We start from the raw sequence: 20,153 nt of genomic DNA, 5'->3' as shown, positions 1-20,153 counted from the left end.
GCGTTTTTAGCGAGGTTGCGTTTTAAACTGACGTTAAATATAACGATAACGACTTTGAACACGTCCTCAACGAGTTTAACGGTTCTTCATTTTTCACGCGAAACTGACAATCTGTGATTATTTTTCGTTCGGCTCTCGGTGCGTAAAGCGTGATTCATCGTGGTTTCGAAACAGTTTCGTTACGCTTCGTTCTCTGTAGAGGCGACAGAAACTGAACTTGCAATATCGTCAGTTAAGGAACTGAAATCGTGTATCCGGAGTTTGGAAATTCGTGTTTCAAATTTGCGAGGTAAGCAGGACGACTGGTCGGGCGGCGAGTATCGTAGACGACTCCCATCGGCAAATGTAATATCGCGCGTGTACATACAGCTGTGAAAATAAATTTCGACGACACACAAGACTCGCTGCGTCGAGTGAAAATCAAACACGAAGTTGCGAATTGCGTTTCCGCTTCTTTCGTAAAGTTAGTCAAAAATAGAAATCCCCCTAGTTTTTTACCCTGACTCTCAAAGTCCGACGATCATTGAACCAAATGCTCTCGAATCCCTGGAACGATGGCGAAGCCTATTATCAACGAGTAATAATTAACAAATAAGTGGAGGATAAATGTATCTCTCTGAGTAATATATCAATGATTTGGGTAAAACTCATGATATATAACCGCTGTTGCGACCTCGCAATGTGCGTTGTATCAATTGAAGAGATATTTGGCGGCGCCACGGCTGCGCACGCTGTGAAATATATTATTTATGAGATTTTTTGAGATTCGAATAATACCGCGATTTATCTTGGGGCCTATAGTCGATTCGGCAGAGACGTTGGGCCGAAACGAACGTCAGTGAAAATTGAGAGGCCAGACGGTCAGGGGCTGTAAGTCGTTTTTCTGCAAGTTCTCTCATTTTTTTTTTTATTTTTTCTTCCTCTATTTTCACATACCTATATATTACAAACCTCGCGAAGCTTTCCTCGGCTTAAAAGTTCGGTGAATATACGTCGCAAATATACATATTATACATGCTTGTAACGTAGACTGTTGATCGAGTGAAGTGCGCGACGTGTAAAGTTGTAAATTGACCAACAGAGAGATGTCATTTTTGGCATTCGAACGGCATCGGTATTAAGATTTTACATACGTAGACCGCAAGACACAGCGACAGACATCGTATCTTCGCGACGACAGGAAGACCTGGCGTGTATATACCTTACGGCTGCAGCTGGCCAAGTGCCCGACTTGTACCGCGTGATTAATTGGACAGACTGCAAGCCGCGACGACAATACTTACATGGCCACATCCACCGTCGCCGCTAGCCATATTCCATGTCTCGAGTTTACTAGCTTCGCTGGTTGATGGTAATATTGTTCTATTTCTTTGATTCATGCCCGATCTCGTGTCTATTACTTGCGCCATGATTTGTTGCGATAGTTATTTTTCGCTACTCCGTGTGAATGTGGGCGCGTACCCTTTAGATATGTTGTAACAATCGGAATTTGATCCAATTTCGAGTCTCCGGTTACGCGAAACAATCCCAAGACCTAGAAATTTTCTTTACACCGTTCAAATTTCCCGCGCTGCTCCTGATCGACGCGTCAGTACGGCTCTGACCAATCACAGACGGTTGCTCAACCGTTTCGTTCAAACTCACTCCCAGTTCGTTGATTTTTTTACTCTAATTTAATTCCCAACCATTCATTTGTTACTTCTCGAATGAATTTTACCAATGACTATGATTTTAAGGAATCGCCTACCGATTCTGTTTCAGAATTCAAAGAGGCGTTCATGCTTTTCGACAAGGACGAGGATGGCACAATTACAATGGCTGAACTCGGTGTCGTTATGCGTTCTCTTGGACAGAGGCCGACGGGTGAGTCTTTCATCAAAGTTTTCGCTATTGTCTTCGAACACAATGAGCAATTTATTATAGAAACGTATCATTTTTCATCCATGATACAATATCACGATTTGGTTGAATTAACAATTACACGAAGTTTGTGGATTTGAATTCAAGCCTGACTGCTCGTACTCGGTATTTAAACAGAAATACTACGCGTTCCAGAATGCGATGATTTAAAAAATTAACGATTCCCTGCAACAAGGGATAAAATGCACTTTGGCACGATTCACATCTCGGCACTTGTAATCGTATAATACTTCAGAAGCGGAACGTAGTCCGGTATTTCCGCGTAAATAAGGTCTCCTTTCTATATACCTATATACCTCCTGCAGCACAATTCCCGCCGTAAATTTCGCCCGCAGGTATCGATCGATTAAGCTCAGGCAACTTATCAGAAGTTGTAGAAGGGAATAAAGTCTAGAGGGGGAGGGGGAGGGGGAGGGAGATTCCTGCCCGAAGTATTTCCCGATGCAAATTGATAAATGCTTATAAGAAATTTGGAACACATACCCGACTTCCGCAATTCCGCAGTCTCGCAAAACGCGTGTTCGCGGTACCGTGAATATTTTTCTGATACGGTGTACGTCGAAGCGATTTTCCCGATCGTGTTTTTCCCGTTTTCATCTCGCTTCGTTTCACTTTCACCCCCGCCTCGCGGGAAAACAAATATCCCTTATATAGAGCCGTTGTTTAACGGAGAGTGTATGTAATATACATGTACCACGGGTATAGGTATGTACATAATAGTACAGGCTTTAAATTCTGCGCAAGATACGATTTTTCACATTCTCAGACTAAACAGCTCGCGGTATGTATAATCTTGTTACAAACAATGAAGCGAAAGAGCTTTTCGCGTATTTTTAAATGAAAAATACAATACAGATCGTTATTCCGAACTGGAATCCAAGGACGAAGGAGAAACGGAGAAGAGAAAGAAGCTCGAGCGACGGCGAGCTCGTTAAGCTTTGTTTCTTCCTGAAACGTGTACATTTTTTATGTACATACAAACGACGTCTGCCGCGTCATTAACGCATTTTTAAAACGCCGGCAACATAGCCGCGAACTTGTATAATTCGGGATTCAGGATGGTATGCGAAGACGTAAGACAGAGTCACAGGGTAGCGTCGGCCGCTTTTTCACCCCCTTCTTTTTTTATTCTTCAACTCAGCACGATTCGGATCTGAATTATATACGCAAGTTTAAAAATTCGCCTGATCTTGTCTGCTTTTTGCTATTACAGAAACGGAACTGCGGGACATGGTGAACGAGGTGGATCAGGACGGCAATGGAACCATCGAATTCAACGAGTTTCTGCAGATGATGTCGAAAAAAATGAAGGGAGCCGACGGCGAGGACGAACTGCGCGAGGCGTTCAGGTATGTACAATGCGACGATTGTAATACGATATCAAAAGCTCCATTTTTATCCGAAGCCTCGAAATTGAACTTTCGGAATTTTAAGAACGAAACGCGCGCTTTATTCCAGGGGTCCAAGTTGTAAATACGACCAGGCCAGCTGGTGCAGCCGAATCATGGTGCGCGATCTTTATATCGCGTATACCTTGTACATCATTTTCGTATTACAAAAGAAAAATAAATAAATAAATAAAAAACTGGGGTGAAAAAAATATACGCGTGATTTATTCGACGTCGCATATCAGCTGCTAAACAGCCGCTAGACTATTTATTTGTTAATATGTTCGTGAATTTTTTTGACCTGTTCACCTCTGCTACAGGGTATTCGATAAGAACAACGACGGGCTCATTTCGTCGATGGAATTACGACACGTGATGACGAATCTTGGCGAAAAACTCTCGGAAGAAGAGGTTGACGATATGATCAAGGAAGCTGACCTTGACGGTGACGGAATGGTGAACTACGAAGGTGAATATAGCGAGGGGTGAAAAATGTTGCTTGCAAAATTAATGATACCGTACAATATTTTAAAATGTAAGAAAAATCGATAGACGCGAAAATTTCAAAGGGTTTGTTTCGTTAGTTCGGACGATAAAATGGCTTGTTATTGTTTAGAATTCGTGACAATTCTGACTTCCAAGAATTAGTTTCGGAAAATCGGAAGGAGACCAAAATACGACCGACTAGAAGACTGCGGTGGGGAGAATAAGGATCAGGACAACGGCATTGGAAAGCGGATCACAAAGAAGCTAGGTTACGGGAGTGAATTTGGTTCTGGATACGAAATTGGCGCTTTGAGAATCACATGACACCGGCGAAAATTCGCGTTGGTATATTATAATAAAAAAAGGACTTCAATCTTACGACGAGTTACGTTCCTGTTTACGATACCTAAATTATCAACACGTTCAATTATACCGTATTTATATTATTACCATACGTTACGATACAACGCAGCCAATTTGTTGCGGGCCTAATGTAAGCGTTCGTTCTAAAATCAAATCGAGTTTTACGTTAACATTACCGCCACGGTTTGTGTACACAGAGATGAAAGACCCAAATGATCGATAGGGTTGTAATATAGAATCACGCAAGAGGTGGTTGATCATTTTTCCCACGTAAAGTGTTTTCAACAACAACGCGAAGTATACCGCGCATGCTTTAGACTCGAAAAACGAGAGAGCAGAATTATAAGAGAAAAGAATCGCCCCTCAATTGAAGAAACTTGATTTACTGGAAAATTATCCGTTTTTCAAGGTGACTAAGTTGCCTTGAGAAACAGTTCCGAAAGTTCTAAATCGAATATCGGTCATTTCGCATACACGCATATTTCGCGACAGGCAATTAGGAGCGTCTGTTTCAGCCATAATATACATATATATACATATATATATAATATATATGTATGTATAACGGACGTCTGCGATTGAATTCCTGCACGGCAATTATACTGAAGAATTGATCAATTTTATGTTAATATTTGTAACACGCTGTATAGTTAACCTAATTTTATGAATATTATACATATAACGAAGTCCGAGGCGCGTATAATAATGCAGGAAAAGTGTTGAAATGATATTAAATTGTATAATTAAGCTTATATTATATACCGTATAATTTTCGATATACTTATCGTAAGATTTTTAAGCTATATAGTTGATATAGTATATATTATATAATATTGAAAACAAGGTTGCTCCTAAAACAATCAACTGAGCTTCGGTTAGCGTATCAAATACCCTATATAATGCTATATCGTTACGTGATTAAAATTTACAATTATTCACACCGCACGTTTAATACCTTGTACGCCTAATTATCATTACTATCACTATAATTATTGACATAAGTACGTTGATTGCAACTGTAGCAATTTTCCAAAAAAGGGGAAGAAAAGAAATAGAAAATGAAACGAATCGTTGAAGAGCAGAGCGTTATTTTCAAAATTTTAAACTTCTCGTCCTCGGTTATACAGAGTATCTGCAAATTCAGCTAAAACACACGCGTTTGACGAAATTTATTCAATAATATAGTTGGGCACATCAACAACATCTCTGACATATTCATTGATCTCAGTTTCATCTCGACTATAATTATTCGAACAAAGAATAACATGCGGAAAGGAAAATTATATGTACAACATGTAATTGAATTAATATACGACAGAAAATGTTGTACGTTCTAAATATGCATAAGCGTTTAAGCGTTGGCCCGAATTTACGATCATATTTCAATTCCATTCAATTTGTTACTATAGGTACATATATGCCGCCATAATTACTACATACATGATACGGATACGATGACAGCATAATTATACCTATATAATTTTTAAGGAATTATTGCTTTCTCAAAAAATATAAATGCATGTATTATAATACGGGGATCCATATCGTATATAATACATCCATACAAATATAACATGGTAAAGAATTGCCAGAGCGTATTACATATACATATATAATACAAACACATACCTTCACGTACATATACACATATAATATATTACCTGTAATGTTGATACTGTTCAAATTTTATATAGATATTAGACAATAATGTGTTGATAGATTTATTTCCAAAACATCTGTACGTAGGTATATAAAATATGTATATGTACGGCGTTCAATTTTGCCAGATGATATTAATTGTATACCTACTGCATTATGTATGGAAATATCGCCAAGGCGAGATCCTGTTCGGCTAGTTTCGTTGTAGATGGTATTTTACGTTCGTGCAAAGTGAAGAGAAAGAGATATATATTATACAAACAATATTACGTATATTAAGAAGGCCTGAAGCCTTGCATAATTATTAGGTGTAACTACTACAAAGAGAAAAAATGAAAACTAAAAAAGAAATAAGAAAAAAATGAGACGAAAAAAAATGAAAATTCTAAGAAACATAACTGATCATAAATCACTCAAATAGTAATTCATAACGTCCCAAAGACAATACCTTAACGGTTTAACCAATTCTATCCAAAGTTTTCCCTCGGTGATCACGATGTGTGTATTATAATGATGCTAACATCATCATATTATTACATGTACCTATAGTGATGTATGTATATTATAATAACACAAAGAAAGAAATGTTTCTTTTTTTTTTTTTTTTGCAAATCAAAATTTTTTCTTACCGAAATATTTTCTCCGATTTTCGAATAATGGGATAACCGATAAAACATTGTTCCCGAAAACACAAATCTACCGTTTTCAAATGACTGAACTTCGCTTTCAGTGCTTGCCTTTACGAATTTTTCGCTGAATGCAATTTGTTCAGTTGTAGTCTCAGATAATACGGCGACACAGGACGTATCGACGATTCTTATACCACATAATTTAAAACGCTTTGAACTAAGGTTTTCTTGGCCTAAACATTACGACTTAGTTATAATATTTCGTAAAACTGATAATTCAGAAATATAAAGCATAATTTCACTGTCGCAATCTGACCGAAAAATGTATTTTTATATAGATTGTTGATTGCGAGCGCACGCCGATATTTAACAAATTTTTAGGCATATTTTATGGAAATGTGCGTTCAATTGTTACGCGCAATTCTGTAATATCAAGTTCCCTTTTTATTACTGTTATTGGCTATCCATTCATTGTGAGTTACATCGTTATCACGCAGTTATCATACAAAAAATTAATGACGAGTACAGCGTGTCATACATTGAATTCATATTACTATACGGTTTACGGTGTATTAATTATGTATGATTGAGGTCTTCCGTTTTAAATTATATTTTTTATAAAACAGTTCGCTCGCGTCTCTCGTTTTAACGCGATTCTCAATTCGCCTTTACTGCCAATCACAGCTTTCGAATGCAACACGGCATTATTATTATTTTAAAAATCTGTGGCTAAGCAATTGCAAGGGTCGCAAAACTACTTGCTGATTGGTACAAGTACCGCGACTTTGAAGTCGTTTTGAGGTGTTTATCACAATCACGGAAATATCACGGTGAAAAAAATCATATACGACAAGGTTACCTGAAATTGAATATACCTCAGTGACAATCGAGGAAAACGACAAGGCAATTATACAAGACGGAAGGATGGAGTCAGAAAAAGTGCGAAACGATCCAAGCTCGTCGCGTCATTACAAATAACGCCGAAATCCTGATCAGAAGTTAAATACTATTTACTCGCGTGATTGACAGAGAAAAAAATAAATAAAACGGAATGCCATTGTTGTAATTCAAATTCCAGGAACTTGCTTGTCTAATATTACGTAATAATGATTCGATTATCACGAAAAACTCCACTTCTACGATCATCGAAAAATATTGGGTACCGCAAGCGTACAACGTTATTTTATAAAATAAAAACACGCTCAAGGCTTCTAATCTGAAATAATTCCTTAGATGAGATTATGCCAAAGCGATTTGAGATTAAATGAGCGAAATAAATTATTGAAAGGAGAGGAATTGGAAAACCAAAAGGAATTATTTAATCATCAAACAGTCGATGACTGAAGTAATTGAAAAAAAAACGACAACAACAACAAGGTTTTAATACAACATTAATCAAACAGTATAGTACCTCTCTCTATATATGTATATATATATATATATATATATATATATATATATATATATATATATATATATATATATATATAACATTATGATGAACCAATGATTTTTATTATTATTGTTATTATTATTGTTAGCGAATTGATTAATCGTTATGTACTATACAGATGCATAGAATAATAATATAATACATACCTGGCATGTATACCGTTATTGTTGAATGTGAAATTGTATGCTAAGTACGCGAAGCGGTCGTTTGCAAATAGTTTCTCAATATGGCAATTCAATTGACGAGATCATTTGCATAGGCTGAATGCGTTCATACGTATAGGCTTATCATATTTGCGCATGTTATAGACAATATGCAATTCGCGAATATTTGTAATCGATTAGTAAATAAGAGAACGATCATTCATCATAACTGTTTCCGAAAGGTACACCGAGTTTTAAATGATAAATAAAAATTCAAAGAAATATAAATAAATTATTACTGTATGTTTCTATAAATATGTACACTACACAACATGTATGTATATTATACACACAAGTGATTGCATAGTGTTCGGGTAGCTACATACGTACATTTATATACTTGGATAAGCCATGAATCGTTTTCATCGTCAAGAGTAATCGTTTACCACGACATCGGGAATTCAGTATTTAATTATTTGCGTCAAAATTTTATTGACTAAAAAAATCATACTAAATAAACGATCATCTATAGTGATCGGAACAAGTTGTATCAATAATTACCTGTAACTTTGATTTGTTTTTCAACCAAATATGTTATCCAAGCACCCGGCTTTGCTTCGCAAAAACGTGTGAATTCTCGAAAAATACTCAAATTGCAGATAGCACGAAAAAAGAAACAGTGTTGTTATCCGGAAGCGTTGATTATATACATGATTTATAATAAGGAAAATTAATCGTTGATTTGATGGGTCATTCCTTCCATTTCGACGATCGCGTAAATACACTAAAATAATGAGTAATAAAATGAAAAAAAGAAAAAGTAAATAAGATGGAAATTAATAACAATGCTAAATAATGTTACCTACACATAAATATATTGCGACCGGAACATATGGTGAATGTTGATAAATAATAATTATAATAAGAAAATGTCTTTCATTATTCAATTAACCGAGTACAAGTCACGTAGAAGTGGAACTGTGTAGGTAAATATAATACATATAGGTATGTACATGATTTATATACCATATATGAATCAGCCGAGAAGGCCGACCGCAGGTCTCGTGCTTATGTAAAGGGAGAGACGTAAAAATATCCTAAAAGGTGTAAGCGGAATCAATTTAGCGTTACAAATTCTGAAACTACATAATACCTATATAGTGATAACGGCGCGAAGAAATCGTGCAACGTATATATGAAGTGTATAATTGTTATTCGAAATTGAAACGAAAACGAAATGCATGAGGAAAAAAAAAAAAAAAAAAAAAAGAAAGGAAAAGTAAGCGCAATATTGCCATGCGGGTGGCAATAAAAAAACAAATATATATGTTACATACAAAATGTATGCATAGAAATATTTATTTATATTTTTACTTCTGAAAGGTTGTAATAACGTTTGTAACGTTACATTTTCTAAAGTAAACATTTAAATAATTATTATATGTCAAAACACATATGCATGTAGTAATCTACGACGAAACGTGGTCATAATTACGCAATACGGGGCAAACAGGGTGTCGTGATTTCGGTAGCGAAGAAATGTCGATCACACCTTTGGAATATCATAAAATAGACATTTTTCGACTCTGCAGTAAACGGGGAATCAGCGAAGCTTTGCTTCATCGGAAAATTCGAAATCGCCGCAGAGAAGGCGAGATCCAAACTTGCGAAGTGGAAAAACACGGCAGCCATGACACGCATTAAGCAATGTTTATTGTTTAATGTTAACCTAGATTTCGTGAGCATGTACATGGCCGTTATTCAGCTATTTGCATCAATTTTCCTCAATTTATTTTCTCAGGATAAAATCGATCTGCGATGCGGTCTAGAATTTATTTTATCTGTGATATCGAGGTGTGAACGAATATTCATTTATCAAATGTGAGATTTAGAGAGAGAAAGAAGGGAATAAAAAATCCGATTCAAACCGCGCAATCAAAACATAAGTGTAACAATTTATTACAGTAAAAGAGAATTTTGCCGAATTCGCATCGTGGTGAAAATAAATGACACGTTTCGTTGTGAGAAGGGTGGTTAAAATTTGATGGAAACATTGGAAGTTCAGGCGAGAGTGAAGCCGTATGTGTGGTGTTCCGTGTATGTAAAACATGTTACGTGTTATTCAATAATGTAAGATTATAGCATGGCATATGTAAAAGAAAATAACATTGCAAAAAAAAAAAAAAAAAAAAAAAAAAAAACCCGAAAAATAAGGCGAAAAAAGAAAATGGTGAACGTGCAACATTGCATATGTACATGTATAGAATTATCTCTATAAATACAGCCATTTTATAATGGAATCACCCGAACATCGTTTCTCTCTCTCTCTCTCTTTATCTCTGTCTTTAGAACCCCGCACATTTCCTCCGATTGATTTTTCCAAGCTGTTTACCACTCTCGATATATTGTTATCGTGTGAACGAAAATTATACATCAATACTTTGACTTAGAAGAATCATTTATTATTATAATTGTTATCAATATTAATAACATTCAAGTTATTATCATCATCCAGTGACAGATATATTATTGTGTCAGGGTTGAAATAAAAAAAAGAAAAATTTAAATCGAACATCGATCTACCTCTCTACCAATGGAATGCTTGCTCAAACATCCCGGGAAGAATGAAACCTCACGAAGAGAAGAGGGAAATAACAATTTCAAATTAATCACATACTGTGCTTCATCATTTTCCCGTTGTATAGTTTAGAAAGACCTCGGAAGCGTTTCAAGATCACGTATAGTACAAACACTACGAGTAATTGGTATCAAACTATTAATGTGAATTCTTGGATTAAGTGCTCATTTACATTACGTATTGTATGTTCGTAAAAATGTTTGAATCTTTATATTTTTCGTTAAATTTATTTTGTTAAAATTTTTTTATTCAATTTTCGTTTGCCTCGCTTTGAATTTCTTAATATATTTTACAATTAATTTACATATTATAGGTGTCACAGAGCCTATAATACTGTTTTCTTACATTTTCTACAAGGTGTTTATTCTTCGTTTAACATAGGTTGTAAACAGTATTGTTTCACCACCAAGTTATCATATTTAAATATGAAAAATGATCCAATTTCTTGATTTACTTTCTTCTTCCTTTTCTTCATCATTGTCTTAATTCGCGAATTATTTAAGTAACAATCACAACAAAGCTCATTTTACGTTTTACTATAATCATCAGGCCTAAGAAGCTTACTTTTACAGTGGCAGATAATAATTTCTGTATACATAAACCTATTGTACTATGTATTTGTACAAATTATAGATAATATCTTCAAATGTCGAACCTTTGTGCAAGAATCTGATTAAAACGATTGAAATAAAATAAACTTATCAGGGTAATTGTGTTTTGCGATATGGTGATTTGACAAAATAACGGCTCAGACATAGACGTATTCATCTATCTATTTACATCGCGTGGGTTTAGGGTTCATAAAAAAAAAAAAATGGGTGAACTTTGGTGTTATTTTGTTTTCACTTTAGTTGTTTTCCATTTTCATCTTATAAACATTGTAGAGAAACGATAATTACCAACCGTTTTTCTACCTGATATACAAATTACGAAAAATTCCGTGATCCCTACATCGACCAGCAGTAAAACGTACAACCCTTCAAATCTCACTTACAGATTTAAGCTTCTTTTAAATAATGATTGAAAAAAATTCACAGACATACTTATAGTTCATCTCTTAGTAGAGTGTACCTGTTTTTGCTGGGTGCTAGTTTTTTGAAGGTTGATTCTGGGGGTGTAGTTGGTACTTTCACTTGGCCACTTATTTGATTAGTATCCTCCTGTTCGGATTGATCAGGACCATAATGAAACTCGCGATGTAATTTTCCAGAGTACAAGTCCTGCAAGAAACTCTTCAGTTTTCCAGGCTGAAATATGTCCTGGAAATTTGGGAACAAATACATGTGTCTAAAACTGTCTATTGCTATCAGCGGCAGATCTGAGGTACTCTTTCCCAGATGATGAAGAGGGTGCGCAAACTTCAGACCGTCAGCTGTCAAGAAATTGATGCTCTCTGGAAAAGTGAAAAAAAAAAAAAACAAAACAAAAACAAAAAACAAAACAACAAACATTCAGTATGTAAAATGTAGATCAAATTTCGCGCTGAGAAAATTTACTGCAATTTTAATTACGTTTCTCATCAATCAGCGATCCGGAAATAATGTCTTTATAAGCCTTGACACTCTCCGTGTCGTCAGGTTTGTGGAAAAGTATCAGGAACGGCAGACCCTCCTCTGTTAATTCCTCTGCATTCTCAAATGTGATTTCTCTCACTAGCGGGACACATTTTTCTTGTGCCCAGATGTTCAATTCGTCGAAAGTAGTCATACTGCCTTTGTATGTCTCATCGTCGTCGTTTGACAATGCTTTGTCAGATCGGAACACAATTATGGGTTGACCTGGCGGATGCATTGCTGCACTGGCGCTTCTGAAGATAATGATTAAAGGGTTTGCACTTTATGCAGTGTAAAACATTTTTTAACTAAGAAGATTGAATGCAATATATCCAAATACAGCCTTCTACAGTAACATACTGATGATATACGACTTGACTTAAAAGTCATTAAGATATTCGCTAAATGAAATTTACTAGTAACGTTAATGATGTTCATAATTTCCTGTTGGTGTAACACAAGGAAAACATAAGAACATGTAACTTCATAATTGCGAATGTTTATATTTATATTTTATCAGGCTTTTCTTGAAGCTGGGATTGATAGCGATTAGTGTTATCTTGAGTTACAAACTACTGCAAGCAAAAGATCGTGGAAAAACCATATAAAAATTAAGAGATACATCACATGATCAAAACGACAAAAACAATGCTTTCACAATCGAGAATATCTCCGAACCAGACCAAAATTTACTTCCAAAACCAATCACACGTGATTTCACTGCTCGTTATCAATCAGATTGGGTTTGAAACTTTTCGCATAATTTTTTACAGGGAGTTAACGTAACGAAAGGCAATTCAATCCGCAGGCTAAGTGCATGGAACAGTTGAAAAAAATTGTATGTTAATCACAGACTGTATCTTTGAACAAAATTAGCTCATACAGGAAACATATATCATAAAATTGGTGTGATACGAAAACATACACAGAAATATAAAGAGGAAAGAGAAGCAATGAGCAATAGCAAATACATACGTACAAATGGTTATGAAATATTATATTACTTACACCAAATTAAAAAGCTGTCCGAATTCACAGCTTTGATTGTAGCAAGGGCTTGTCAGATCAAACAATAACAGTATTATTAATTGAACATCAAAAACAGCGGCGAGAATAAGTGCTTTAGATGATTGTAATGTTTTTGCTAACGAAAAGCAGCACACATATAGACAGACAAACACATCATATAGAGAGGAAACGATGTTACTTGTTTATACTCTCACACAAACATCTACTGTCTGCATTCCTGCTAACAAACCTCTCGTTTCCATGTATCTGTCAATATCTCATACAACGATGGAAGCAACAGTGGGATGTTGTAACAAGTTACGATATGCTGTAATCTACACCGTATACAAAATTGCAATATTCCGTATAAAATAGTGTGACAAACTGCAGAAAACAAATGCATAACTATCATGCTTGCACAAATGTAGGAAAAGCTTCTGCGGCAGAATCAACATCAGTTTGACAAGAAAAAACATATATATATATACAAGAAGGTTGCGTGAATCAACTTTCATCAACGCATTATTTGGATCAGTATTTTCAACTTTAGAACACATCAAGTTTACTAGCGAATACCCTGTATGCAATCATCTACAAAATAAGTCAAAAACTCGTCAAGCATTGACTTACCCAAAGCCGACGTGGAATTGGCAATCATCCTTCAAGTTGGTTGCAACTCTCCTGAACATCTGGTACTCCGGAACATCCTTTCTGTCAAAGTACCCAATAATCATTCTCTTCTTATCGTCGAGTTCATTCAACTCCTTAAGCTCGAAGAATTCTTTGATAGGATCCTCAAGCTGCTTCCTCACAAATTGTACGAATGCTTCTGTCGAACGCTGACCTCTGTATTCTCGCTTCGTCGGCTGCCCATTTCTTATCACCTTCAATGTTGGATACTTTGTGATGTGAAACCTTGATGCAACGGAGGCTAATGAAAAAATACGGTACATTTTATTTAGAAAAGAATTGAAAATCTATTCAGTCAAGTAACGTCTTGAAATACTCATAAAATGAACAATAATAAGATTCATAGAGTGACATCCTAATTTATTTGGTATGTTTCATACCAAAACCAAAGCATATGTCAAACTGCAGCCACAGTTTTAATATGACGTTGAAAATTTGTTCAAGGAATGGAATTAGCATGGCTGTATTCCAAATTAATCTTTTGTCTCTCCATACTCACATTCAGAGTCGCAATCCACTTTTCCCATTACAACTCTCCCAGCCTCGGGAAATTCTGCAGCTACTTTGTCAGCTGCTTCATCGAATATCGGAGCCAGCATACTGCTGAACCGGCACCATTCCGCGTAAAAGTTGATAAAGACTAATTCATTGGATGCTGTAATGAATAAATGAGGATGAAGTGGTGTATAATATGCGGTTGAGTCATAAGATACGAATTAGAATTCTTAGATACTTTCACATTAGAAATTTCCTGGATACTTCAGACCTGAAAAGTTAAACTTTGGAGCTTTCCTTTGTAATTGCTATTGTTAGTTTTACATATATTGATATTTGGGACTGAGCCACAAAGAATCAATAAATACGAATCTTCAGCATTGGTTGTGAAATTTCATTGGGTAAGACTTGGCAAGAATATGTCTGACAAAGAGACATGTAGTAAAGTTTTAACAATCTATAAATCAACATTTGCCTCGCATTACATTGGCGCATAATACAGTATTGCAATCTAGTTGAGCAAGAAGCTGCCGAGATTATCAATGATATGAAAATAAGATAACATCTTACCTAAAGTCATATCAATGTTACCCTGCGTAAGTGGAACCGCACCGCCATCGACAGGTCTGAACAACAGCTGTACCTATAAGATTGAAGACGACAAAATCATTACGAGTGTTATTGTAACGAGAAGTTTCTCGTTGCTCAAGTTAAACATAAAATAATTAGGACCGCAAACACTGTGTTCATCGATCGACGATGGGAAGCGGTAGGGACTGAGCAAAAATAGCAAAGACTCGGCATGTCTGCATAAAAATGATATGATAATCAGGTCCAGCCACGTGACCAGAAACCGGTCGAAGCGTAGCTGTATATGCGAAAAGTTTACTGCCGAGCCTGATTTTCAAGGTTAGAATGTGTTTTTAGGTTATGACAGAATGATGACGTTAGACAGTGGAGAAAGACAACCACGACAAAGTAAATAAAGCCATCACTATTGCGACGGGAAATCCGAGATCCTGGAATTGCCAAGAGCTGATCATCGGCCCGGAACCCGGAATTCATGTGACAGCTTCCCATGACTGTTGCATTCCCCGTACCTTCGGCGAGTTAGGGAGGAACCGAGACCCCACATTTTTCATTTTAACTCACCATAAGGCAGGAGAAAAGCGCGAGCGTTGCGCTCGTAATATCGCTGAATGCCCACATTATGTTCGCCTAAACTATAACGACATCGAACACCGATTTAACAGACATCGGCGACCGCCAGACACTCGGATGTAAACGTATGTATACTAGCCACCGATGGCGCCGCCTATCGATACTTCGTTCGTTCCGTGTTTAATCAGGTTTCCCTCTGTTTAATCCACGCTTCGCCGCTTATACCCACGTGCGAGACCTCGAAATGTATCGATCCTGATAGATGGCACGTTGCCGCGCCTGATTCGAGATCCGCCGGCCAATCGGAGCCCTGCGATGGTGTCACGTGACCGTGTTCTATTCCGTTTGAAAATCCTCCGTTCCTTTGCCAGTTCGCGAAATGGAAATAACACCGATTTTTGGACATGGAATTGAAATTGTGAAAGTTTAATATTTGGACAGGAGGATATTCTTCGGTGTTCAATTATTTTCGGAACATATAATCGACTCAATTTCTAGCCGAAATCAGATATAATTTTAACGCTGGCTGGACGGACGCAATTAAATCTGTATTATTCTTTATGCATTATATCGAATTACGATTGAGTAAATGTGAAACCAATATGTAAGGAAAATTGATTTTTAAATCAGGATTCCGAGGGTAGCCGTCTGAAGCGGAGTTAGAAAATTTTGTAGTTTGTAATAAAACTCGCGTGCTTGGGACAGATTAATAATCGTGACTCATTAAACTTCCTTCTCGGTTGCGCAACGGTTGGAATTACTGTGGTTTTTATTCATTACATGTACTTGGATCCGTTATCGTACCCAGTAAATTTTTTCACATATTTTTTCAATATTCTTACGCGATACTGTACTGTTGAAAATATTACAGTAAAACAAATAAATTATGTTTAAAATCGTCTAAAGTGCGCAAACAAATCTTTCATTATTTAAGGTACTTCGCAAAATTTCGAATCTCAATATTTGTGGTGGGAGAAGAATTTTTCCCGGTCAAAAGTATGTGATTTATATATGAATCGGGAGCTATAAACAAATGAAAGCTTCCTTTAACTTAAATTTAAACTTTCCTTTTTGAAATAAATAAATATTCGCAATGATCAAACATTAGCAGCGGTACGCTGGAAATTTTCTGCCAAAAGTTCGTTGCGCACATATTTTCATCGCAGGAGATTGAAATTTATTTTCAGAATACGCACTAACATCATTTAAATTTTGCTGCAAGGAATTTTTGTTAACATATTTTTGATTCATTTCAAAAACAAAAATCTCGCTATTATCGAAATTTCATCCGAGTCCCTCCTTAACTCTTACAAACCGACAGGAAATAACGGTTTCAGCGAAAGATTTATTGAAAGTAACCAGGAGAACCCGTTAAAGGGTTAGGTTAAAGGTGCAACAAAAGCGTCATCGCTCCTTAATGTTCGAATAAAGGAGAGCTTATTGGGGAAAGAGTGTAGCGACAAAAGGTCCAACTCACAATCAGGTGTGCAGCTTCACGTCGCGAGTAGCTGCACATATAATGCAGCATGGAGAGTTCGTTGCTTAAAGACAGGTCCGAATTAAGGGTGCACGAAACCTAAGGCTGATCTCTAAAAAAAGGCCGAATATCTGTCCTGCAAGATGGTCCGATCGGTTGGGAATTTAAAAAATGCAGAAAGAAAATTAAATCGACTAAGGTTGAGAAAAACGTTTTGTTATAATATTTCTCTTATGTAATTAAGTTTTGTACATAATAGTATTGTACATTTTGTATTACCTCATAGTTCCTTTCGCTCTTCGCTCCTGTTGTCGAAAATCTCGAAGGCCTAAAGCTATAGCGTTTCTATAAGCCTTACGGTTACTACGAGTCTGCTTATAAATACAGTTCTGCCATACACCATGGCTCGGTTCATGGAGATATTCAGGATACCTACTGTATTGCGCTGCAGTTAATCTCCTTTGAAACGCACTCACTGTAAAGGGTTCAAGAATAATTTACGGCTAGAAGAACTGGAAGTATTTCTAAGACGTGAAGAACTGCGCACTCGGTATTTACACTCGTAATCCGTCGATAAGCCGTAATTTACAACAAAATCCAATTTTCTGCCACCTAGCGTCTCGCAATAAAATGTCCCCGAAAATCTTGCATGGATCTAAACAATAAAATTTTACGGGAAATGCGTTGGTAGCCTAGGTATTCCCCACAAACAAAAAAAAAAAACGGAAAATAAGAAAACGAAAAGATGAGCTACCATTAAAACCGGAGCAAAAATCGTTCGGCTATACGAGACACATAAAAAAAACTTTTATGTATTCTAATTTGTGCCTACACGTGTTTGCCCCGTAAAAAAAATAAAGAAATAAAAATGAAAAACGAGGCTAACGTGTGAGACACGCAGGCAGCGACGCGTATGAATCCTGACCCTGTAAACTTCTGCGAATAGCTTTTTCAGCCGAATCACCGAATGTCAGACGAATCTTTCGTTCGAAGTTAGCACAGCCCGATTATGTTGCTCGATCTACGAGTATACCTAAAAGTCGGTAATTTAAAGAAGGCCTCGAACCCCGGGGGGTGAACTTTGAACGCGCCGATGTCAATCCATCCTCTGGACCACGCGCCCTGCTGCAACCAACTGACCGGTCAGTTTTTTTCCAATCTCAAAAAATGCCATCTCCGTAGGCGTCTGTGTGAAGGTATAGAAATAATCTTGCTGTTGAGAAAGAAAAGAGCTTGACTTTTTCTTTAAATCAATTCTGAGACATCAAGTTTTTGGGTCCTCAACGTCGACAAAAAATTCAGACTAACCCTTATTGATTTTTGACAAAATCTTGATCGATTTTGAAAAACTCGAACATCGTGTCTCTGCCACTCGCAATTTACATTATCTAATTGCGGTAACCGATGATAAGTGACTTTCATGATTTCGACAAATTTGACTACCCTTTATTCGCTAAATAGAATCGATATAAAACTGTGCGAAACAATGTATTTACGTCTATTGCTTGATTGTTCTGACAATATCATGCAACAAGTTTTATTTTGTCAAAGTGACGAGATCGCTATCGCAATTTCTTACAAACAATTGTATATCTATAAAAACTTTTCGGTGAAATATATGTAAAAATTGATTATCTTAATGAAAGCATAATTTTTGGACGGACAATTGGAATTGAAATTTGAAAATTTCTCCCGAAGTCCTCGCTTTCTGACGACGATCGTCAAGGATGAAGATTCCGACCGCAAAGCGCGACAAGAAGATCATTCCCGGTCCGTGACTCGAGGGGATCCGAGCTAGCCATCATCCAGGATCGTAGGCCACTTAAACATCAGGATTCTTTGTTCGACACTGGTTCTGCCTTTGACAGGCCGCCCGCTACACGGAAAATGTTGACATAAATATCATTTATATATCCTAGGATCCCGGGGCCCGTGGGTCCCCCGTGGGTCCTGGGGGTCCAGCGATTCTGTTGTGACGTTAATTCCCTTCCTCGTGAACAGATGAAATGGTAAATCACAACGAGTTTCGGCTATAAAATTTGACTCAGGTGTAAAACCTCACCGTGTGCATCGCTGCAACCGACGAGGGTCAAAACTCGCCGGGACTGCCGGAGTCCTCGTATAGTTAAATCACGCGATTATACGGAATTCCTTTTCCCGGAGAAAATTTATAAAATCGTAAACCGCGTCGAAATGACCCTAAGCCTTCGGATTGTCCGTCAGAATTACATCACTCATCCTCGCGTCTCTTCCTCACCTAACTCTAATTATACGCCATCATTTTTCTCCTCGGATTAACATTACCATTATTATTACTATTGTATTTTATCAGGGAAAACTTTTACTAAAATTTTTATTGAAAAACATTTTACCACCTAGACTGAGAGAAGTAAGTCATTGAATCAATTAACCGAGTTGTCACGGACGGCGACGTGAATGTTCATCAGTGTCGAGTCAAGATCTGTTGATCTAATAAAATGATTAGTTGATTTCAATTAAATTTACCTTCAGTTAATTCAATGAATTATTTCGCTCGGTGTACTTGAGTAATTTCAGAAAGTCGGAATACAAATATGTATAAATACACAAAAAATTCCCATAAATTCCCATTCTTCGTGAGAAAACGCGAAGAAAAAGTGAATGAAAAAAAGATCGGGCATCAATTTCGCAGTTGCACTTGTCGGTAGTCGGCGCAGTGTTGTGTCGTACCTGCAGTTGCACAACGGGCACACATGCATTTATCCAATTGATCGCGTAGCCGACCGGGCGTTGAATGGTTCGGCGGATTCTTTGACACTGGACACAGTGGGTGTGCGGCATGACCTTACGCTTATGCTCCCTGCATGGTTGTGTGTATAATGTGCGGGGGCAGCTAAACGGACGGAGGCAAAAGAGTCCTGCCGGTCTCTGGGTGATTCGACAAACGAAGCTGTTGAAAGATAAAACCACACAATGCGCCCCAGGACTCGTTCCTTAACTCAGGACAAACGCCGCGGCCAATCTCATTTCTTCGAATAACGCGCTATGGGAGTCTTGGACCTTTTCGGTATTCGGGGCTCAGCGTGAACCTGCCCCTCGAGTCCGAGCTTT

The 20,153-nt window shown here is 37.0% G+C and overlaps 2 protein-coding genes across 9 annotated transcripts in view; one reads left to right on the top strand and one right to left on the bottom strand.

The window, feature by feature from the left end:
* The window catches only part of LOC124176594 (neo-calmodulin-like), a 100,442-nt gene extending 92,621 nt beyond the window's left edge, over positions 1-7,821 (top strand). For all 7 annotated transcript variants that reach the window (XM_046558092.1, XM_046558089.1, XM_046558090.1 and 4 more), the window contains 4 exons: positions 1,762-1,863; positions 3,134-3,269; positions 3,629-3,777; positions 3,925-7,821. In XM_046558092.1, coding sequence (XP_046414048.1) covers positions 1,762-1,863; positions 3,134-3,269; positions 3,629-3,777; positions 3,925-3,956 — 419 coding nt within the window. In that variant the 3' untranslated portion in view covers positions 3,957-7,821. The remainder of the gene's footprint in view (positions 1-1,761; positions 1,864-3,133; positions 3,270-3,628; positions 3,778-3,924) is intronic.
* Positions 7,822-9,366: 1,545 nt separating this feature from the next.
* On the bottom strand, positions 9,367-15,809 carry LOC124176593 (endoplasmic reticulum resident protein 44). 2 transcript variants are annotated; one of them, XM_046558086.1, is made up of 7 exons: positions 15,578-15,809; positions 14,996-15,068; positions 14,430-14,585; positions 13,871-14,171; positions 13,241-13,288; positions 12,191-12,486; positions 9,367-12,072 (listed from the first exon to the last, which is right to left on the bottom strand). In XM_046558086.1, the coding sequence occupies exons 1-7, from the start codon at positions 15,632-15,634 to the stop codon at positions 11,723-11,725; spliced, it is 1,281 nt and encodes a 426-aa protein (XP_046414042.1). In that variant the 5' UTR covers positions 15,635-15,809; the 3' UTR covers positions 9,367-11,722. The 2 variants fall into 2 exon arrangements, with proteins under 2 accessions (XP_046414042.1, XP_046414043.1); XM_046558087.1 differs by lacking the exon at positions 13,241-13,288 and having other exon boundaries at positions 9,423-12,072; positions 15,578-15,807.
* Between the last annotated feature and the right edge of the window lie 4,344 nt (positions 15,810-20,153).

The sequence above is a fragment of the Neodiprion fabricii genome, chromosome 2, assembly GCF_021155785.1.
Source record: "Neodiprion fabricii isolate iyNeoFabr1 chromosome 2, iyNeoFabr1.1, whole genome shotgun sequence".
In the NCBI taxonomy this organism is placed as follows: domain Eukaryota; kingdom Metazoa; phylum Arthropoda; class Insecta; order Hymenoptera; family Diprionidae; genus Neodiprion; species Neodiprion fabricii.
The sequence above is the reverse complement of the archived record's forward strand: the minus strand, read 5'-3'. Positions and strand labels throughout refer to the sequence as shown.

Excerpts from the sequence above, each read along its gene's own strand:
- LOC124176593 (XM_046558086.1), bottom strand. The coding sequence starts at position 15,634 with ATGTGGGCATTCAGCGATATTACGAGCGCAACGCTCGCGCTTTTCTCC. Across the intron at positions 14,586-14,995 it reads TAACATTGATATGACTTTAG|CATCCAATGAATTAGTCTTT; the intron begins GTAAGATGTTAT and ends TATTCATTACAG. Across the intron at positions 13,289-13,870 it reads CAATTCCACGTCGGCTTTGG|CCCTTGCTACAATCAAAGCT; the intron begins GTAAGTCAATGC and ends TGATCTGACAAG.